The sequence below is a fragment of the Schistocerca piceifrons genome, chromosome 6 (assembly GCF_021461385.2).
Source record: "Schistocerca piceifrons isolate TAMUIC-IGC-003096 chromosome 6, iqSchPice1.1, whole genome shotgun sequence".
Classification (NCBI taxonomy): domain Eukaryota; kingdom Metazoa; phylum Arthropoda; class Insecta; order Orthoptera; family Acrididae; genus Schistocerca; species Schistocerca piceifrons.
In genome coordinates, this window is record NC_060143.1 from 30,120,866 (window position 1) to 30,141,654 (window position 20,789).

General features: G+C 38.9%; 1 protein-coding gene across 1 annotated transcript in view; it reads left to right on the forward strand.

Annotated features, from left to right (window-relative positions):
- The window catches only part of LOC124802831 (dynein axonemal heavy chain 2), a 1,031,222-nt gene that overhangs the window by 769,359 nt on the left and 241,074 nt on the right, over positions 1–20,789 (forward strand). Inside the window, 1 exon segment of the mRNA XM_047263843.1 lies at positions 10,398–10,564. Coding sequence (XP_047119799.1) covers positions 10,398–10,564 — 167 coding nt within the window.

Genomic DNA, 20,789 nt, shown 5'->3' on the forward strand with positions numbered 1-20,789 from the left:
GAAAAAGTTTTTTATTTATTTATAAGGTAATAAACGTGTAATACAACTACTAAATACTTATGTAACATGAACACATTAATGCACTGAACTGGTGCAGAAGTTACTTTGTACTTACAGACACACACACACACACACACACACACACACACACACACACACACTCGCGTATTTACAATGAACGCATTACTGCACTGAAATTGTGCAGAAGTTGGATGGCTGATGGCAAGTTATTGAAAATGTGTGTTCCTGAATAATGCACACCTTTTTGTACAAGACTAAGTGACTTTAAATCCTTGTGAAGATTATTCTTATTTCTAGTATTGATTCCATGAGTTGAGCTGTTGGTTTGAAGAAGTGATATATTTTTAATGACAAATTTCATTAAGGAATAAATATATTTGGAAGCAGTAGTTAGTATCCCTAGTTCCCTAAACAGGCTTCTGCAGGATGTTCTTGAGTTCACACCACATATAACTCTTACTGCACATTTTTGTACGCGGAAAACTTTAGCTTGGCTTGATGAATTGCCCCAAAAAATTATCCCATATGACATTATGGAATGAAAGTTAGCATAGTATGCCAGCTTTTTCATTTTTATATCCCCTATGTCTGACACAATTCACATTGCAAATAGAGATTTGTTAAAATGCTTCAGCAGTTCTGTGATGTGCTCCTCCCAGTTGAATTTATTATCAAGCTGTAATCCCAAGAATTTAACACTGTCCACTTCTTCTATCTGCTTGTCATCGTATGTTAGGCATATACTCGTGGGACACCCCTTACGAGTTCTGAACTGCATGTAGTTTGTTTTTTCAAAGTTTAGTGACAAAGAAATGGCTAGGAACCAATGATTAATGCCCACAAATATTTTATTAGCTGACATTTCTAAGACTACACTTGATTTGCTATTTATTGCAATGTTTGTATCATCGGCAAACAAAATGAACTTGAAACTTCCTGGCAGATTAAAACTGTGTGCCCGACCGAGACTCGAACTCGAGACCTTTGCCTTTCACGGGCAAGTGCTCTACCAACTGAGCTACCGAAGCACGACTCACGCCCGGTACTCACAGCTTTACTTCTGCTAGTATTTCGTCTCCTACCTTCCAAACTTTACAGAAGCTCTCCTGCGAAACTTGCAGAACTAGCACTCCTGAAAGAAAGGATATAGCGGAGACATGGCTTAGCCACAGCCTGGGGGATGAACTTGGCTTCTGGTAATGTTACTGATGAAAGGTCACTGATATACACAAGAAAAAGTAAGGGCCCTAAAATGGAACCTTGTGGGACCCCACATGTACGAGGTGCGGCTAGAAAAAAACCGGACTGATGCTGGAAAAAACATTTATTTACAATTATTTACAATTTCATGTTATCTCCTTCAATGTACTCTCCTCCTTGGTCTCTACACCGCTCCATACGAATTTTCCACTGTTCATAGCAATGCTGCAGATCATTTTCGGTAAGTCCATACATTACTTCCGTCGCTTTTTCTTTTACTGCTTCAACAGTCTCAAATCTAGTTCCTTTCAACGCTGACTTGACTTTAGGGAAAAGAAAAAAGTCACAGGGGGCCAAATCAGGTGAGTAGGGTGGACGATCTAAGATGGGAATGTTGTGTTTTGCCAAAAACGTCTTCACTGACAACGCACTGTGAGCTGGGGCATTGTCTTGGTGAAGGATCCATGACTTTTTTCTCCACAAATCGTTCCGTTTTCTCCGTACTCGCTCACGTAGGGTAGCCAGGACGCTAATGTAGTAATGCTGATTCACTGTTTGTCCCTCTGGTACCCAATCAATGTGCACAATCCCTTTGATGTCAAAAAAAAAACAATCATCATTGCCTTGAATTTCAATTTTGACATTCGTGCTTTTTTTTGTCGTGGAGAACCAGGAGTTTTCCAATGCATCGATTGGCGTTTAGTTTCGGGATCGTAAGTAAAAAACCACGATTCATCGCAAGTAATAACATTTTGTAAGAAAGTGGGATCACTTTCAATGTTTTCCAGGATGTCAGAACAAATCATTCTTCGGCGTTCCTTCTGTTCAATTATGAGACACTTTGGAACCATTTTTGAACACACTTTGTTCATGTTGAAACTTTCATGAAGAATCTGCCTAACACTTTCCTTGTCAACTCCTGTTAACTCAGACACTGCTCTGATTGTTAAACGGCGATCTTGTCGAACAAGTTTACCGATTTTTTCAATGTTTGCATCAGTTTTTGCTGACAATGGTCTGCCAGTGCGAGTGTCATCACTGGTGTCTTCGCGGCCATCTTTAAATCGTTTAAACCACTCAAACACTTGTGTTCGCGATAAACAATCGTCGCCGTACACTTGTTGTAACATTACAAACGTTTCACTTGCAGATTTTCCTAGTTTGAAACAAAATTTGATGTTAACACGCTGTTCTTTCTGTACACTCAACATTTTCTGACGCACAGACAAAACGTCAACTACTTAAAACAGACGCCACGGGCAGACTGAGTGCAGGAGGCAGATGAAACTCGAGCAGTAGGCGGAGCGAGAGTCACGTGACAGGCCACGCGACTTTCAGCGTTATTGCATTCGTTTTATTGTTTCACCAGTACTAGTCTGGTTCTTTTCTAGCCACACCTCATAATTAGTTCCCAGTTGGATGATGCCTGATAGCTTGATACATGTCTCATTCCTAATAACACTCTTTGTTTCCTGCCAGAGATATAAGATTTGAACCATTTTGCAGCATTTCCTGTTACACTATAATATTCTAATTTACTTAAAAGGATATTGTGATTTAGACAAGAAATGGTGAAAGAAAAGGATTTGGGAACCATTCAAAAAAATCTTGAGGAAATAAATCTAGTATGATTACTTCATTTTTGCTCATATTCCAAAGAAACAGTAATCCAAAAATATTTTGTTCATCGTTTTCCAATACTGAAATGAAACATGGAATGTCATTAATTGCAAAAATGTGATGCTGATCTTGTTTGTGAATTACGGTTACCAATATCGAATTACTGGTTGGTGCATAAGTTCATATGGTTTTGTTTTGCATGTTGGTGTTCGGGTTGCTGTGGGTTTGTTTATTTATTGTCATTTTTTTATTTGTATTTCACTGTTGCTATTTGAGTTTAGATACTGTCATTTAGAGATAGTGACTGATGCTATGGACACGAAAATGAAGCACCAAGTGGAGAAATTGGAAAATTTCTGGCATGTTCTTCTGTTTTGAGTTCAATAGAGGGGTGGCAGCAATGGAGGCAGCTAGAAACATTTTTGCCATGTATGGGGATAATGTCATTGGACAGAACATGGCAAGAAAATCATTTTGTCATTTTAAGGAGGATAATTCTGACAGTAATGATTCTCCATGTTCAGGAAAACCTTTGGTGTTTGATAAAGATCATTTAAATGTATTAATCCACAATGATCCACATCAGTGTGCTTGAGAACTGCAAATGTGATGAACTGTGATCACTTTATCATCGTGCAAGATTTGAATGCAATGAGGAAAGTTCAAAAATTGGATGAATGAATACTGTATGCTGTAACCCAATATCACAAAAATCACCTGGTGGCCATACGTGCACCTTTGCTTGCTCATCATCAATTGGCTCATGAACGACACTGACCATTCCTATTGTGTATTGTTACTGGTGATGAGAAAGGTTGTCCATATGCTAAGAAAGGAAAAGGAAAAGAAAGTACTGATTGAACCCAAACAAACCAGCAACCCCCCCTCCCATACAAAGACCAGCATGCATCCACAAAAGATAATGTTATGCATTTGGTGAAACAGCAATGGTTTAGTGTACTACGAATTGCTTCCCCGAAGTGTAACCATCACTGCTGACATTTATTGTCAACAACTGAGACATCTTCCAGATGCAGTCCAAGAACAACCACTAGGAAGACTGCATGAAGTGATGCTGCTCCACAATAATGCCCGTCTGCATTCTACTAGACTGCCTTAAAACACTATACAGGAGTTGGCTTGGGAAGTCATTGTGCACCCACCTTTATTCACCTCATATTGAACCCTGTGATTGTCACCTTTTCCATTCTGTGTCAGACAACCTTCAAGGAAATTCCTTTCCAAATGAAAATGTGCTTCAATCATGGCTAGACAAGTTCTTTGCCTCGAAACCATGTGATTTCTAGAGTCACAGAATCAAAAAGTAACCCCACCTTAGGCAGATGGTTGTAAATAATGAAGGAGAGTATATTAATGATGACTAGAGTCTCTGTTAAGTGTATCAGTTGTGTTTAATAAACTTATAGAAAAACACCGTGAACTTATGCACCAACCCATTACCAATAACAAATTACCAATGTACCTGCATATATTAATAAATTTATGAAGGAAACAAATGGCCATAACACATCCAAGATCATAATAGAGAATTTTATAATGCTCTTAAAATGAATACCATTCATTTATGCTGTATTTGTTTATTGATATTATGTGTCACCTTTTACTCACCTTTTTCAAATATTTTGTCACCTTTCTCACCATTTTCAAGTGGCACTGTGGCTCCTTACCATGTGTATTTAATAAAATATATTCATTAAAATATACTAAGAAGTGTAAATAGTGAGTCCAATAAGAAGTGGTCCACTACTGAAGTTTCTAAAAAGAATGAAAGAAATGTATTAAAGTACCAGAAATATAGGAGGGCTGGCCAGGAAGTCGTGCATTCTAAATTATTCCTCTTTTAATTCGGAGTAAAATAAAATGACGATAATGCCGCAGGTAGTCAGTATCAACATGAAAAGTTCTTCAGTTTTCATATCATTTCCATTCTTTTCTTTGCTATCCATCAGTCAACAAGGGGTATCCAGCACTGAATGAGGGTATGTATTATGTGGAGAAGCCACAGCCCCTGCTCCTCAGTAATTGGTTTACAAAAGTTCAGTCTCCACATTTTCACAACCTTCAGTGTAACTAAAAGCAAACTTAACACAGTGGAGTTGGGCACACATATTTTATGAGCAAATGGAATAGTTTTAGGTGGATTACTACCAATGATTAAAGTAACATTTCTGCTAAATAAGAACCTTATGTCCTGTAGGCGCATTACTGCAGAAGATAACTCCATAATTCTGGGGAATTAATATATATAAATTAAGCCAATACCTACAACACCGTGTAAAGTATGCAAAGTGTTTGAAACAACTTCAAATTAATTCATTTATGTGTTGAAACCATTTGATCTGTTATTCTCCTCCATCCTAAAGAATTTTACGTAGAATGGTTCATGTAACTTATGACCATTCTTGATTGAAATTGCATGATGTGAAACTTTTGAGATAAAATTAAAACTGTGAGAGCTAAGTTTCTCCTGGTGTATACAGGATTCAAATAACTTATGAGAACACAGCCAGGTGATGTCATCAACAATTTCTGATATTTCAACAGTTGCTCACCCTTACTTTTTCGAGGCAAAACTGCAGCAAGTAAGTAATGTGGAAGGGAATTTAAAACATCGGTTTGCAGTGCGATTCTGGAAAATTAAATCACAGACACACACACACACACACACACACACACACACACACACACACACACATGCTCTAAAGACACTAGCATCACCACACAACCAAAGGTGACTGTCATCAAGGGTTATCAATAGTGAAAATTAATAACCAACGCATGAGATAGCACTAACTCTGTCCCTCTGTTTTTTTTACAAGGGAGAGAACGGAATTCTACACAGAATTTAAGCAAAAACCTTCATCTTTATTTATAAGATTGCTTGCTAATTTAATCTCAACTGCTTCTTTAATAACACTCTCCCAATTGCTGGAAGTTGATGCCAGAATCTCCATGTTGTTATATTCTGTAGGATGACTGGTGCCAAGACAAAATTCTGTAATAGCAGAATTGCTTGGTCATTGTAAGCATGTGTGATGCTTATGCTTGGTGCTTTGGTCCTCCACAGTCATTATAATCTGGCCAATGTGTGACATGCAACAACTGCAAGGAATACGACAGACACCTGATTAAGGTTCTTTTATGTTGCATAAAGGATGATCATGGTGTGTGTAAGGTGGATGTCTGTCGTATTCCTTGCAGTTGCGCATGTCATATACAAGGTGGAATCCAAAATTTTTAGGACTGCTGCTGCCATCTGGAAAGTACGAGTAGTAAAGGTTTGCACTGCTAGGTGGTGAGAGCTGCATGTCTAATGAGTCAGTGTGTGGAGTGGCATTCAACTGAGAGGACGTGTTGCATGTCCACAGTGATTTCCATAGTACTCTCTGTTTGGTGTGTGGCAATTTTACGATGGATACGCCAACAGAACAGCATGTGTGTATCAAATTCTGTGCGAATCTTGGGGAATGTGCTATGGAGACCCTTGCAATGATTCAACAAGTGTTTGGGGACAGAGCAGACTGATGAATTGGGCATGCATCATGTTGCCACAAAATTTGTGCCAAGGATCTTGACTGTCAATCAAAAGGCACAGCGTGTTGAAGTGTGCACGGACCTTCGTCACACCACATCTGATGACCCAACCTTCTTGTCACGGGTTATCACCAGTGAGGAGAGCTGGATTTACGGTTATGACCCAGAGACAAAGCAACAATCATCCCAGTGGAAGAATCCGGGCTCACCAAGACCCAAAAAAGTGAGACAGGTGAAGAGCAAAGTGAAGAGCATGACCATCATTTTATTTGATACCTAGGGAATTGTGCACAAAGAATTTGTCCCACCCAACCAAACAGTGAATTCCGTGTACTACTGTGATGTTTCGCGACGGCTCCGTGAAAACGTGTGGCAACGACAGCCCGAACTTTGGCGTCAAGAGAACTGGCTGCTGCATCATGACAACGCGCCCTGTTACACATTCTTGCTCACCAGGCCCTTTTTGACAAAGAAACAACATGGCGGTTGTACCCCACCCACCACACTCTCCAGATTTGGCACCTTGCGACTTTGTGCTATTCCCAAAACTGAAACTCAAGTGAAAGGTCATCGGTATGACACTCTAGAGAGGATTCATGAAACATCGCTGGCTGTGATAAACACCCTCAAAGAAAAGGACTTCCAGAAAACGTTTGACCATGGCAGAAGCGCTGGGACCAGTGTGTGCATGCGGATGGGAACTACTTCGAGGGCTATGGTGACCATTAGTCCAAAGGTAAGGTTTTCAACAGATGGCAGCACCAGTCCCGAAAATTTTTGATAGCACCTCGTAACTGGTCAGACTATCAGAACTATGGAGGACCGGTGCACTGAGAACAAGTGTCACCAAGGCTTACAACAGCTAAGCAGTTCTGCTATTACAGAATATTGTCTTGGCACGGAAAATGACAACATGGAGATTCTGGCATGGACTTCCAGCTATTGGGAGAGTGTTATCAAGGAAGCAGTTGAAATTAAATAAGCAAGCAACCTTATAAATAGAGATTGAGGCTTTTGTGTAAATTCTATGTGGAGTCCTGCTCTCTCTCTTGTCAAAAAATTGAGGTTTAGAGTTAATGCTACCTCATCTGATGGTTATTAATTCTCATTGTCGGGGTAACTTCTGGCGTTGGTCATCTTTGGCTGTATGGTGGTGTTGTTTTTACAGTTGTGTGTGTTTTCTTTCTGGACTCACTCTGCAAACTGTGGTTTTAAATTCCCTTGCACAGCACTTACTTGCTGCAGTTTTGCCTCGAAATGACAGTGTGTGAAACTGTCAAAATATCAGTGGTTATCAATGACTTGACCATGCTGCATTCCTGTAAGTTATTTGAACAAAAGTAAAACTTTTTACTGTGAACTAAATGAAATTCTGATTAACTGTTATCTGATCTGTGTCTGGTAAGATTTGAGTTTTGGGCATTAATTAGTGTGTGTCCATGATCAACAAACATTACACTTTTTGACTGTCATTTAAAATCATTGGAATATTGTTTGTGTAGGTTGAGAGAAGGAGTGGGCACAATACCAGACCTTGTGGCATCCATATGTTATGTTTCCTCATTCTTAATTTAGTTTTATTCCTCTAACACAGTCTGCAGGGTGACTCCTCTGCTTTCTGTTATGAAAGCAAGACTGCATTCATGCTATACATTTTCCATTAATACCACAATATTCTGATTTGTAAATAACAGTTTTTGGTCAACACAAAGAAAGACTTTGGCAAGTACAGAACCATAAAGGACATTAAATAGCTATGTAAACGAAGCATGGTTCACGAGATGGGTTAAAATATCTTATGACAGGAAAATATATCTGCTAGCAAGAACAAGATCCTGCAGTAGTTGTACACTACTGAAACTACTCAAAATTACTAAGAAAAGTTATTAAAACATCAAGGAATATGCACATTATGTCAGAAATCAGTAATTCTTATAACAGGCTCAAGACTATATTGAATGTACTGAAATGAGGAACAGGACACTGAAATAAGGAACAGGACAACCAGCCACAGAATGGGATAATATCACTATTGAATTAAATCAATGGCCTATTAATGATGAGTCACCGGTAGCACATATGTTTACTAATAATTTCTTAAATATAATAGAAAATATAGGGACAAACACTTCAGGAGAAAAATCACATAGTATGTTGGAAAAGCAACTCTTATAAAATTCAATTATATGAATCTATCACCAACTTCCCCTTCTGAAATTGGGAAAATTATATATTCTCGTAAAAATAAAAGCTCATCTGGATTTGGTGTTGTTTCCAACAGAGTACTAAAGACTTGTTCCCATATAATAAGCACTGTCTTTTCTGAAATACATCACTAATGTAGGACATTTTTCCAGAGAGACAGAACTATGTCATTGTTAAACCCTCTGTAAGAAAGGTGATACTGACCCATGTCTCTACTGATGTCATTTTCAAAAATTTTTGAGAAAGTCGTATTCTAGAATAGTTTACCACCTGAGCAGCAACTGTATCCTCAGTAAAACACCATTTGGATTTCAAAAGAGTTGCTGAACTGAGAATGTCACTTACAAGTTCACTCACTGAATTGTATAGGGACTGAATAACAAAATACAGTTTTACCAATTAGTATTCTCTGTGAGCTGTCTAAGATATTTGACTGTGTGAATCACAATATTCTTGTGGTTAAATTAAGGTTCTGTGTAATTGATGGTATTGCCAACCAATGGATTATGTCATGTCAACTGAAGGAATGCAGAAAGTTGTACTTATAGTTAAACAGTGGAAAATCCAGGATAGCAGGGAATGTCTAGCCTCAGCAGCCAGAGGCAGTGGCCATGTGTGTGTGTGTGTGTGTGTGTGTGTGTGTGTGTGTGTGTGTGACTTGCATATGCGTGAATATCTGCATGTTGTTATCTAACTCAGAAGAAGAATTTTTGGCCAAAAGCTTACTTGTTTAGTAATCTTTTTGTTGTGCCTGTCTGTGACTCAACATTTGCACTATATGGTGAGTGGCAGTCTGTACTTACAATTAGTAACTCAGCCGATATATTCTGATGAGATTCTTGTGACTGGAGAAAAATCATGTATGGGGTTGCCCAAGCATCAATCTTAGATCCACTATTGTTCCTCATATATGCAAACAATCTTCTTCTGTATAATATACAACAAGCAGAATTTTTTCTGTTAGGGAGTGACACTAGTATTGTAATCAATCCAAACATACACACAGCAACAAAAGAAATGGTAAATAATATTCTTAAAGTATCATTGACTGGTTTTCTGTGAAAGTTCTCACTCTCAGTTTTAAAAAGACACAACATATTCAGTTCTGCACATCTGGAGGTATTACACTAGTGATAACTGTAACATGTGGTGAGGAAATAATAAATAGAGAGGAGACATCAGAATTCTTAGGTATCCATTTTGATAATTAATATGTAGGAAATTGTCCACGCAACCTGTAAGTACAGTTCAAAACATTACTACTTAATAGGAAATACCAACCACCAGAACTGTTTATAACCTATAGGCACAATGACAAAAATGTAAATAAAATAGCTAACATATGTACATATTCCAGGCCACTGATGATGCCTTGCAGAAAATAAAGGCGAAACGCGTATGGCACTAAAATTGTGTTTTATTCAGTTGCTGTCAGACGGTCCATAAGTAAAAATTATTAATATACCGTAACAAAGTTAGTTATTTCCACAGCTGAGTCTGGTGGCCATAAAAAGATCCAAATACTTTTATCACATTCATGATTACTGTTTGCGTCCAACTATTTTGCAAGCTGATTTAGTATCTATGTCAGTTGATTTAAGATTTCTGTTTTTTAATCAATCTGCAGTTTGTATATCAATTTTTAACAGGCCAAACAGTGAATATTTTCATTTTCAAGAGTAATTACAGTCATTGTAAAGTAACCTGACCATAGTTTATGTCTCTCTGTTATCTGAGATTGAATTTCACATTTTCTTTCTGTTCTATGATTTTTTAATCTTTAATGTGTTTTACAGCTTAAAGATTTTGACAAGGACAACATATCAGATAAAACTTTGAAAAAAATAGCGGAATACACCAGAAATGAAGAATTTGAGCCAGAGAAAGTTGGCATTGTCTCATTTGCAGCAAAATCACTTTGTCTCTGGGTGATTGCAATTGAGAAATATGGAAAGATTTACAGGTGAGACAAATTACAGTTATTCCTAATGCCAGTATAATAAACTGTGTATAACACTTCTATTTTGTCATAAGAAAACTGAAAATTATAAAATAGTAGATTACTTGTGAAATACTTTATAAAAAGTGGCTCTGAGCACAACAGTCTCACTTGATACCACCATTTAAGTCCTTTAAGAGAGTGATATAAGGGAGGAAAAGTATGCATGTTAGTGCACTTGTGTTTATTCGTGTATGTATTGTGTGCAGCACATTGTCATTTGTTATGTATGTTAACTAGCTTAGAATGTTTGTTCATGACACAAGAAGGATCTCAGGAATTCATCATTGTAGTTTAATCTTCAGTTGCTGTAAAAGTTAGTAGCGAACCAATTAAATGTGAGCATATCATAGTGTGTGGACTAGCATAGAACGAGTATGTTGTTGGTGCCAGACCATGGAGCACCTTTCATCCTTGTAAAACTGAGAAGTTTATAATAACCAAAAACTCAAGTTATGAAATATATTTTTAAGTAGAAATAGTCATACTAAAATTAGTAGAAGAACTACTACACAGAAAAAAAGCAACTACTTTCTTAGTTTGCTGTAAGTACAAGTAAATTTTGTTTGTCTGTAGTGGCATAATATGAGTTTGTGCATGATTAAGACTGAAACTGGTTACTGTGAAAAAGAGGCAGGTCTGTTCAGCTGTCATCTGAGTTTCTTCTAATGAGGTGGTGATTTAGACTCTCAGTTAGTATGCTTAAGTCATCAGCAAACATCACAGTTTATTAAACTTTCCTTAAAATCATTGGAATGTCAGTTTTGTAGATTAAGACTAGGAGCAGATCCACTACCTTACTATCTTGGATACCATATTTTATATTTCCCCTTTCTGAGTTTGTATTTATTCCTGTAGTGCATTTTGTTAAGTGTTTTGAGTGACACAGTTTCATTTGAAAACAATGTATCCATGGGATACAAACTATTCCGTTATAAGTGTATTATAAAGAGTTGAATTCTAACAATGGAAAATCCAGGATAGAATAATGACAATATTATGGAAAGGATAGATTGCTACTAAGCATGTAGAGGAGGTGTTGAGTGGCAGACAGTCACAACTAAAAGACAGTTTGGCTTTCGGGCAAAAGGCCTTCTTCTGAAGTAGAAAATACACACACATTCACAAAAGCGTAATTCACACACATGAACACTTTCTCTGGCTGCCATGGCCTGATTGAGTCATAACTGCACCGGATGGGAGCAGCAGTCCAGTGGTGTGGGTAAGGACCATTCTCTTTCATCTGTATTTTCCTACATTCAGCAGTTGTGCTTATTACTCCATCCATCCTAGCAACTAAATTGCTTAGCTCAGTCTCAACACACGTTTTTAGTTTGCTGAATTCAGCTTTGAACTCTGCAAATTGTGAACTATTGCCTGCTAACTAATATTAATTTTTCGAGAATTTTGATCTTTATGTTCTGAAATCATTTCAGTATTCTTCCTGTTTCTGAATTTTTTAATTTGTTTTGATATATGTTCAGTGTTACTTTCAGTTGTACTTTTAGTTTTTGAAAAATGTTAATTGTTCTGCTCATTATTACCCTCAGTTTTTGGAAATCATCCCTTAAGTTCTGAAAGTATAGTTACTGAACCTGGCACACTTTCCCTCTCCCTGCACTACACCTCAATTGATCTAAATGAGATATATCCCTCCCACCCCTCCCTCCCCCGGCCTCACCATTTTTTCCCTTTTATCCTTTCATACCCAATCGCAATTTTGCTTCTATTATTGGCATTGTATCACAGAACACTATTCAGCAAATGTTCAAATAGAATAGAAAAACACTCATCTCACTCTTTCATTGCAGTCCAAGTCCAGGACACAATTCAAGCATTATTCATTCTCATGTATCCTTTTACTTTTGTTGCTCTTACGTATGCTTCCTTCTTGGACGTACATCATTTATACAGAAAGTTGAAAAATGCAATTTTTATATAAGTGATTTTGTACAACAACAGTTCCAGCAAAAACCCCTTGCATCAAATTGTTCCTCCCTCTTTGCCAACAAGTCATAAAATATTTTGTGAAAATGAATATTATTTTGTGTGCTGCTTTTGTTTTGCACAGATTGTGAAAAGTTAATTGCACCTAATGGATAGTTGTGAGTAAAACTCATTATAGAGGAGTTGTGGTCACTGCCATGATGCAATCAATACATTTTTGACAATTATTACATTTTTACTCTTTGTTGTAAATTCACTTATAGTTAACTTTATCATACACAGTTAGTTGTATAACAATTTTCTTAGAATAAAATATATAATCAACACTATCACATCATCATCATAATTTAAATAGTCAGTTATGGTCCACTGTATCCTTCAAAAATACATTGATTGTAGGACTAATGAAAGTAATATCATAATCTTTCATGAAGTTAGCTTTCTATTAACATAATACCATGGTTTTCTGTCATATGTCTCATGATATGTCTAACACAAAGCTCTCTTATTAGCATCCAAAAATGTTAACTCTTGACTCAATTGCATAATAGTATGCCAGACTCCTGAAAATACAAGCTTTAGAATTTAAAAAAATGTATTGTTTGTGTTAATAAACCTTTGTATCTACAGTATCTAGCAGTGACAGCTACTTCTCAAGAAAAATCCTTCTTGCTGACATACCTCTATCAGAACAGTAAATTAAATACAGAAAAGCTTGGTGACTGACCACCAAATAACACTGGTTTCACCTAATAACATGAATCCTGGTAACAGACACATATAGGGACATCATAACAATTGCTGCATCAGATATTAAAACAAAACTTGAGGACAGAGGATGTCAGTAAACAGCACATGATTAAGAGAGTTAAGGATACTATCATAGTTAGGAATATCCACATATCTGGTGGGAAATGTTGAAGAACTTATATTTTGAAGAACACTTGACCAAGCACTAGATAGGTATGTACTTATTTCAACCATTCGCAATGGGAAGAGTTTTCCATGATACATAGCATCTATACATAAATATCTATATAAACAGAAACTACTACACACCAGGAGTAAAACAAACCATAGTGATAGAAATAGAAAGGTGCTAAATCAGATGCTTTTAACTGTCTAAAGGGCAGGGTGTGTAGCCTTCAGTGAATATTGTAGTAGAATCTCTCTCACATAAGTGCAAAGAAATTTTGGTCATATGTAAAGACAATCAGTGTCACCAAATTCAGTGATCAGATACCCAAGATACCCACAACACAGAAACTGAGACTAAGGGCAGCAGAGTAAAACTAGAAATACTCAACTTCATTGCGAAATGTTTCTTTGTAAAAGAAATAGCTGAAATTGCTAAAATTGAACAAATCTCCATCGCATGTAGTCTTTATTGTATTCCGTGCAGAATTTGCAGCTGAATTAAACTGCGATGTTTTGCTGGCAAATGAACACTGGTTAATTCATAGTGAACTTAAATTAACTGTAGCTTTTCGATACCAATTAGCAACACCTTACTGTAGAACAAATTTGAAGCATGATGGTGTTTACATCTTTATCAAAGAAACAAATAATTTAAAACATGAAGTAACAGATATAAGTTTTCTATGTATTGAACCTGTTTTTGTAGTTTCAGCAATAATGATACAAAGCCAAGAACTAATAGCTGTATCAGTGTACCAGTCCCCTAGTAATAACACAAAATTATTCATAAAAATCTCAAAAAGTTGACAACAATGCTCTTAAAATATAAAAATTGCAGAGTTCTGATATTTGATGATATTAACATAGTCATTAGCTTTAACAACAAACATGTGAAGCACCTGTTAGATGTATTAAGATCATTAAACTTCTACTGTCTAATTGACAAACCCACCAGGATCAGTACATGCTTCGATAATATAATCTGCAAATTTCAGCCAAATAAAACTGAATTTGGTTTTGTAAACCTCAGGATATCACATCGCGCAGGGCATTTTCTAGGCATTCTCTAAACAACAAAACACACATTTCTACAATGGAACTAGGAAGAGTAATCAGAACAATCAATGAACATAAATGGAATCAATTAAAAACCAATGTTAATCACATAAACTGGGATACAGTATTCAGTAACGATATGTCTCCCAAAGATTCAACACAGAAATTTTAAGAATTATTAGTAGAAAACTTTTGACCCATGCTGTCCCAAATTTCACAAAAAATACGCAAAGCAGAACCAGAGTAATAAACCTCTAGATCTGAGAAACTGGTACATGCCACACCTGCACAAACTTGGGGAAGAAATGATGGTGCACTATGACAGATTGCAACAGAATGAAGCTGAGAAGGAAAGATAACTGCACCGAGAAAGGTGTATACATAAGAAATTAGAGTAGTCAAGAGGGAAGCCAATGACAGTTACACACTCAGTTTGACAAATAAGTGTAAATCAGCATGGAAAGTTATTACAATAGAGATAAGCTCTGAAAATAAACACAATAGCATTTCAGTTCAACCAAACACCTTAAATGCACACTTTAGCAGTTCTGACTCGAATAAAAATCACACTGAAGATGCAAATAAAGCTTTAATTTTCTTCCAGCTCCAGGCAGTAAGCAATATGACAACTGTTGCTGGGCTCATGTATCCTACAGACAGGTTATTGAAACAATTGCCAAACTTAGCAACTCAAAAGCAGAAGTCTTCTGTGGACTATCAAATCATCTAATAAAAAATATAAAGAAAAATATTTTCTGCCACTAACTGAAATCATCAACCAAATGCTACATGAAGGAATCTTCCCAGATTGCCTAAAAATAACTGTTGAAAAACCTATCCATAAGAAATGTGATAAAGCATCTCCTGTGGCTATTGTCCCATCTCACTCGTACCAATCATACAAAAAATTATAGAATATTGTATCCACAAACAGCACTTTCAGCAAAATAATCTACTTAGTTCATCGCAACATGGTTTCAGACCACATATTTCCACTGTCAAAGCAGTCATCACAAAAATATATAATTCTTTTGATGCTAAGAAAACAACTTGTGCGACTCTTCTAAATCTGGCAAAAGCTTTTGACGCCCTCTTCCTAGTACACTTATCAAAAAGCTTCAATACTACGGAGTCGGAGAGAATGTTCTTCACCATACTGAATCATACCTAAGCAACAGGAAGCAGATTATATTTATAAACAACCAAAGATCAGACTCATTAACTGTTATGAAAGGCTTTCCTCAGGGCTGAGTACTGGGTCCATTCCTATTCATTGTATATATAAATGACTTACCCTCATTCTTGCCATGTCAGGCAGTATTGTATGCAGATGATACAACTCTAATCACAGAATTTGATAATCTAGAGGAGCTATGATTGTGTGTATATAGCAATGGACTGATGTACTAACTGGTTCCAGGCAAATTATTTACAAAATAATAACAGCAAAACTGAAGGCATTGTTTTCAATTTTAAGTGTCTCCAATGAAGATAAAAAATATTCAAACTGTTACTACATAAAACAGAAACTCAGCTGGGTGAGTCATACAGAAAAATCATGCTCAAAACTTTCGTGAGTGATTTAACTGCTGTACAAACTGAGGAATAATGTAAGCAAAACCCTACTAGTATACGCATATTTTGCATGTGGAACTAAGTATGATGGCTTAAATGAATATGCTAAGATTCCACGTATAGAGATAAGTACTTTAATAATCGGCTTGATACCAATATCAGTACAATTCAAATCTCGGCAACGAACTGAAGGTTCGTACGCTTTCGGCCACAAACCCCAAAGAGGGTATTGGAAAGATAAGTCACTTGGCCAATTCCATGCCACCACAGAGTCCTGAATCACACCATCCTGCAGGGTTCGCATAATTTGGGAAAAAGCATAGATTCGAACTGTCGCCTTGATCTGTTGTAACATAGGATGGACAGCTGAAGTGACAAATCCCTGCAGCTATGAAACAATGAGCAACAGAGTCTACAAAAACGTCCACCAAGTGGTATTCTCCACCCAACAGGCTGTCCTATTGACAACAGACAAGATGTATCTATAGTTTTGTGAGGGAGGCAGTGGACTGACCAAATCGAGGTGTACATGTCTGACACCACCTGAGGGTACATCAAACCTGCCAGGCAGGGATTCCGCATGCCTACTGACCTTGAAGTGTTGGCATGCAACACATGCTCATGTCCAGTCGCAGCACTGAGCTTTAATTCCAGGCCACACGAAGCATTCGGTGATAAGCCCCTTTGTGGCCTGGGTGGGCGAGGTATTGTATGACGTCGAAAGTCTGTTGTCTTATGGATGATGGGACAAGAGGGTGGTGTGAACCAGTTGAAACATCACACTGGAATTGGATGCTTGACTCATGGAGCATGGGGGGGGGGGGGGGGGAGGTGGATTGCGTAAAAGTGTTTGCAAGGGGGCAGTGGTCAGTAAAGACCATAACATCTCTACCCTCAGTGTCTTCGCGGAAATAACATATAGCCTCATACACAGCAAGTAGATCCTGGTCAAATGCCGACCATTTCTTCTGGGAGGGCACTAACTTTTTTGGGAAGAAAGGAGGGGGCTGTACTTCGTCTCCAATGTGCTGTTGCAGGACGTCAGCGATCGAAGAATCGCCGGCATCTGTGGTCACAGAGATTTTGGTGTCCATGACTGGATGAGCTAAAGTGACAGCTTGCATGAGGGCCTGTTTCAAATCACCAAATGCATGCTCCATTTCCTAGGCACTTTGCGTGTGCCTGTTGTATGTGGGCATGACAGAGCATCTGTAAATGGTGTTTGTTGTGATGCAGCCTTGTTGTGGTGATGGAAGAAGTTAATCATCCCCAAAAAAGGTCGCAAGTCATGGTACGTTTCAGGCGGGGGTAGCTGACAAACCAGCGCAATTCTGTCTGAGCTGGGTCTAATACCCACAGCCGACACTTAGTGGCTGAGAAAGTGACTCAAGGACATCTGAGTTGCATTTTGTCCTCATTGATTACCACACCATTATTGGATAGGATACAAAACACTGCCTTGAGATGATATTCGTGTTCTTCTGCTGATGATGAAAAAATTAGAATATCGTCAAGATACGCATAGCAAAATGAAAGTGCGAGAAGGAGAGACTCCAAGGAGCGTTGCCATGTCTGTGCTACAGTCTTTAAACCATATGGCATGTAGCAATGCTCAAAAAGGCCAAAGGGCATGAAGATAGCAGTTTTATGTATGTCATTAGGGTGCATCAGGATTTGATGATGTGCTTTCTTGCAATCTATCACGCTGAAGGTCTTAGAACCACTCAGTTGTTGTGCAAAGCCCTGTATATTGGGAACTGGCTAATTGTCCAAAATGGTTCTATGGTTTGGTCTGCAGTAATCCCTGCAGGGTCTGCCCTGCAGAGCCTGACTGAACCATCCTTTTTTTTGGAGCGAGTCAAACTGGTGATGACCAATCACCGGATAAGGAGCAAACAACTCCTGCAGTTAAAAGTTCCTGAATAATAGACTTAGTGATCTTGAGTTTATGAGGGTTCAGTTCCAGAGCTTTATGCCTAACAGCGGGGGAGGGGGGGGGGGGGGGGGCTTTGGTAGTGTTCAATTCATGACACACACTGTTGGTGACAGCCAAAACACTTCACGACTGGGGGTGGGGATCACACTGTTCACTAAGTGAGGCAGGAACACTCACCTTAATATCATCCCGTTGCACAGTGGTCAGTGTCAGTGGCAGGTGGCAAGGCCAAACAGCTGGTGCTGCGAAGGCTGGGGATTTTGCATCTAACGAGGTCGAGGGCATGAGTAGTATCATCGATGAGTTTTCATAGCGTGGCTTGGTTAGTTTTGAGGTTGTTAATCTGTTGACATTGAACCTCAATGTCACATGTTGCACTAGTGAGTTTAACTGTACTTGGCTGTCGAAGTGCTGAGAGAAAGATGATACGGGGTATTGTCTGATGTATTGATAGAAAACGAGTCGTGGCGTAGGAAATCAGTGACTGTCACTGGGTCACTGCTATGTGAAATGTCCATGGACTGCAGAGAGGCGGATAATTTCAACGTGGGTGAAGCTGTACCAAGCATGTTGATGTTTGAATCTTTTGCAGCCCTTAGTAATGTAGGCGAAGGTTGCAGATTCGGAAATGCAAGTGATGGGGAAATGGCGCTTCTGCTGTCAGTCAAAAACTTTTAGTTAGTGGTAGCATTGTGCACGTAGAGGCATCTGCTGATGGGTGAGGTGATATATGGTGACTGCTCATGACTGTGATGCTGTGCAGGCACGTAATGTGTCTTGCATTGTGTACCATGCACGGTACATGACATTTGCGGGCGGCATCACCAAACATGGTGTGAAACCAGCATAAGGGATAATGTGGATGCAGTTGTATGGCCATAGTAGTACTGGAGGTTGCTGCTACAATGTGCTTCTTGTCAATCAAGGCTGCTGGGAAGGCAGCAGGCTGCAGCGCATGAGGTTCATGGTTTATGCCACCATATGGAAGCACTCATACTGACTGTACGGACAAGCGCATCTGATACCAGGTGGTGGAGGAGGCAGTACTGCGCTGACGTCACTTGACTGAGTGGGGTAATCTGGAATGTGAAATGAAAGTTCATACCAGCAAATTATCTTGAAAACACAGTTCGCCATTGACAGTTCCTCATTGAGTGAACTGGATATGAGAGGCAGGAGTTGTAGTTGCAATGTTTCTGGTAGTTTCATTAATCAGATCAACCACAGTGCACTGTCTTCTGGCAGAAAGTCATGTGTTGCAAGGGCATGTAGATGATGCCATAGTGCGGAGGGGTGGGGGGTGGGGGGTGGGGGGTAGGTGCATCATAGTGTCACTGAATAAGTCCAATTGGTCGAGTAAATGGCTTCAGAGGCACATGAATTTTGATTCCTTGGAGTGGACACCGGTAGCACAAAAAATAGAGTCCACGAGTGCAAGCCAGGTGTTTAGCTGGCAGTTTGAGAAATCTGGCATTTGGGACATTCATTAACACAGCGTTATTTAGGGGATGATTGCATATAACTGTTTGTTTGTTAGTGGTTACACTGAGGAAAGGGGTATGTGGCGCCCGAGAAACTTAACCAGGCATCTAGGTTCATGTTGCAACCAGGACATCGAGAAATGTTGCGGTGAGGTAGTAGCATCTTCCATATCAATAATGAACAGCTCAGAATACGCGGTAGGCACGGGAGAGAGTTGTAATTTGGTTGGAAACATAGCTGGCTCTCCAGGCACAGCAGACTTGACCATGGACGAGGCAAGAGGGCGTGGCTCAGTGAACCCATGTTGTATGAAACTACTATTATGCAGTAGTGTCTGTTTCTTTTAGAAGTTCCTTTACAGTGACTGTGTACTGTGGAGGGCCCCTTCCATTGTGAACTCTTCCACTGTGTGCTTATTTATCCACTGCGTGAGATCTATTCGTTTAAACTGGAGCCATAGTTCCTCCACAAATTCCAGTTGTCTACCAGAAGTTTCAAGTTCTTCATTGATATATATACACTACGTGATCAAAATTATCCGGACACCTGGCTGAAAATGACTTACAAGTATGTGGCACCCGCCATCAGTAATGCTGGAATTCAATATGGTGTTGGCCCACCCCTAGCCTTGATGACAGCTTCCACTGTCAGTCAGGTGCTGGAAGGTTTCTTGGGGAATGTCAGCCCATTCTTCAGGGAGTGCTGCACTGAGGAGAGTTATCGATGTCGGTCGGTGAGACATGGCATGAAGTCAGCATTCAAAAACATCCCAAAGTTGTTCTGTAGGATTCAGGTCAGGACTCTGTGCAGGCCAGTCCATTACAGGGATGTCATTGTCATGCAACAGCTCTGCCACAGGCCCTGCATTATGAACAGGTGATCAATCGTGTTGAAAGATGCAGTCGTCATCCCCAAATTGCTCTTCAACAATGGAAAGCAAGAAGGTGCTTAAAACATCAATGTAAGCCTGTGATGTGATAAAACAACAAGGGGTGCAAGCCCCCTCCATGAAAAACATGACCACACCATAACACGACCGTGTCCAAATTTTGCTGTTGGCACTACACACAATTGCAAATGATATTAACCAGGCATTCGTCATACCCACACCCTGCCATCGGATCGCCATATTGTGTACTGTGATTGGTCACTCCACACAATGTTTTTCCACTGTTCAATCATCCAATGTTTAAGCTCTTTACACCAAGCGAGGCGTCATTTGGCATTTACTGGTGTGATGTGTGGCTTATGAGCAGCCGCTCAACAATGAAATCC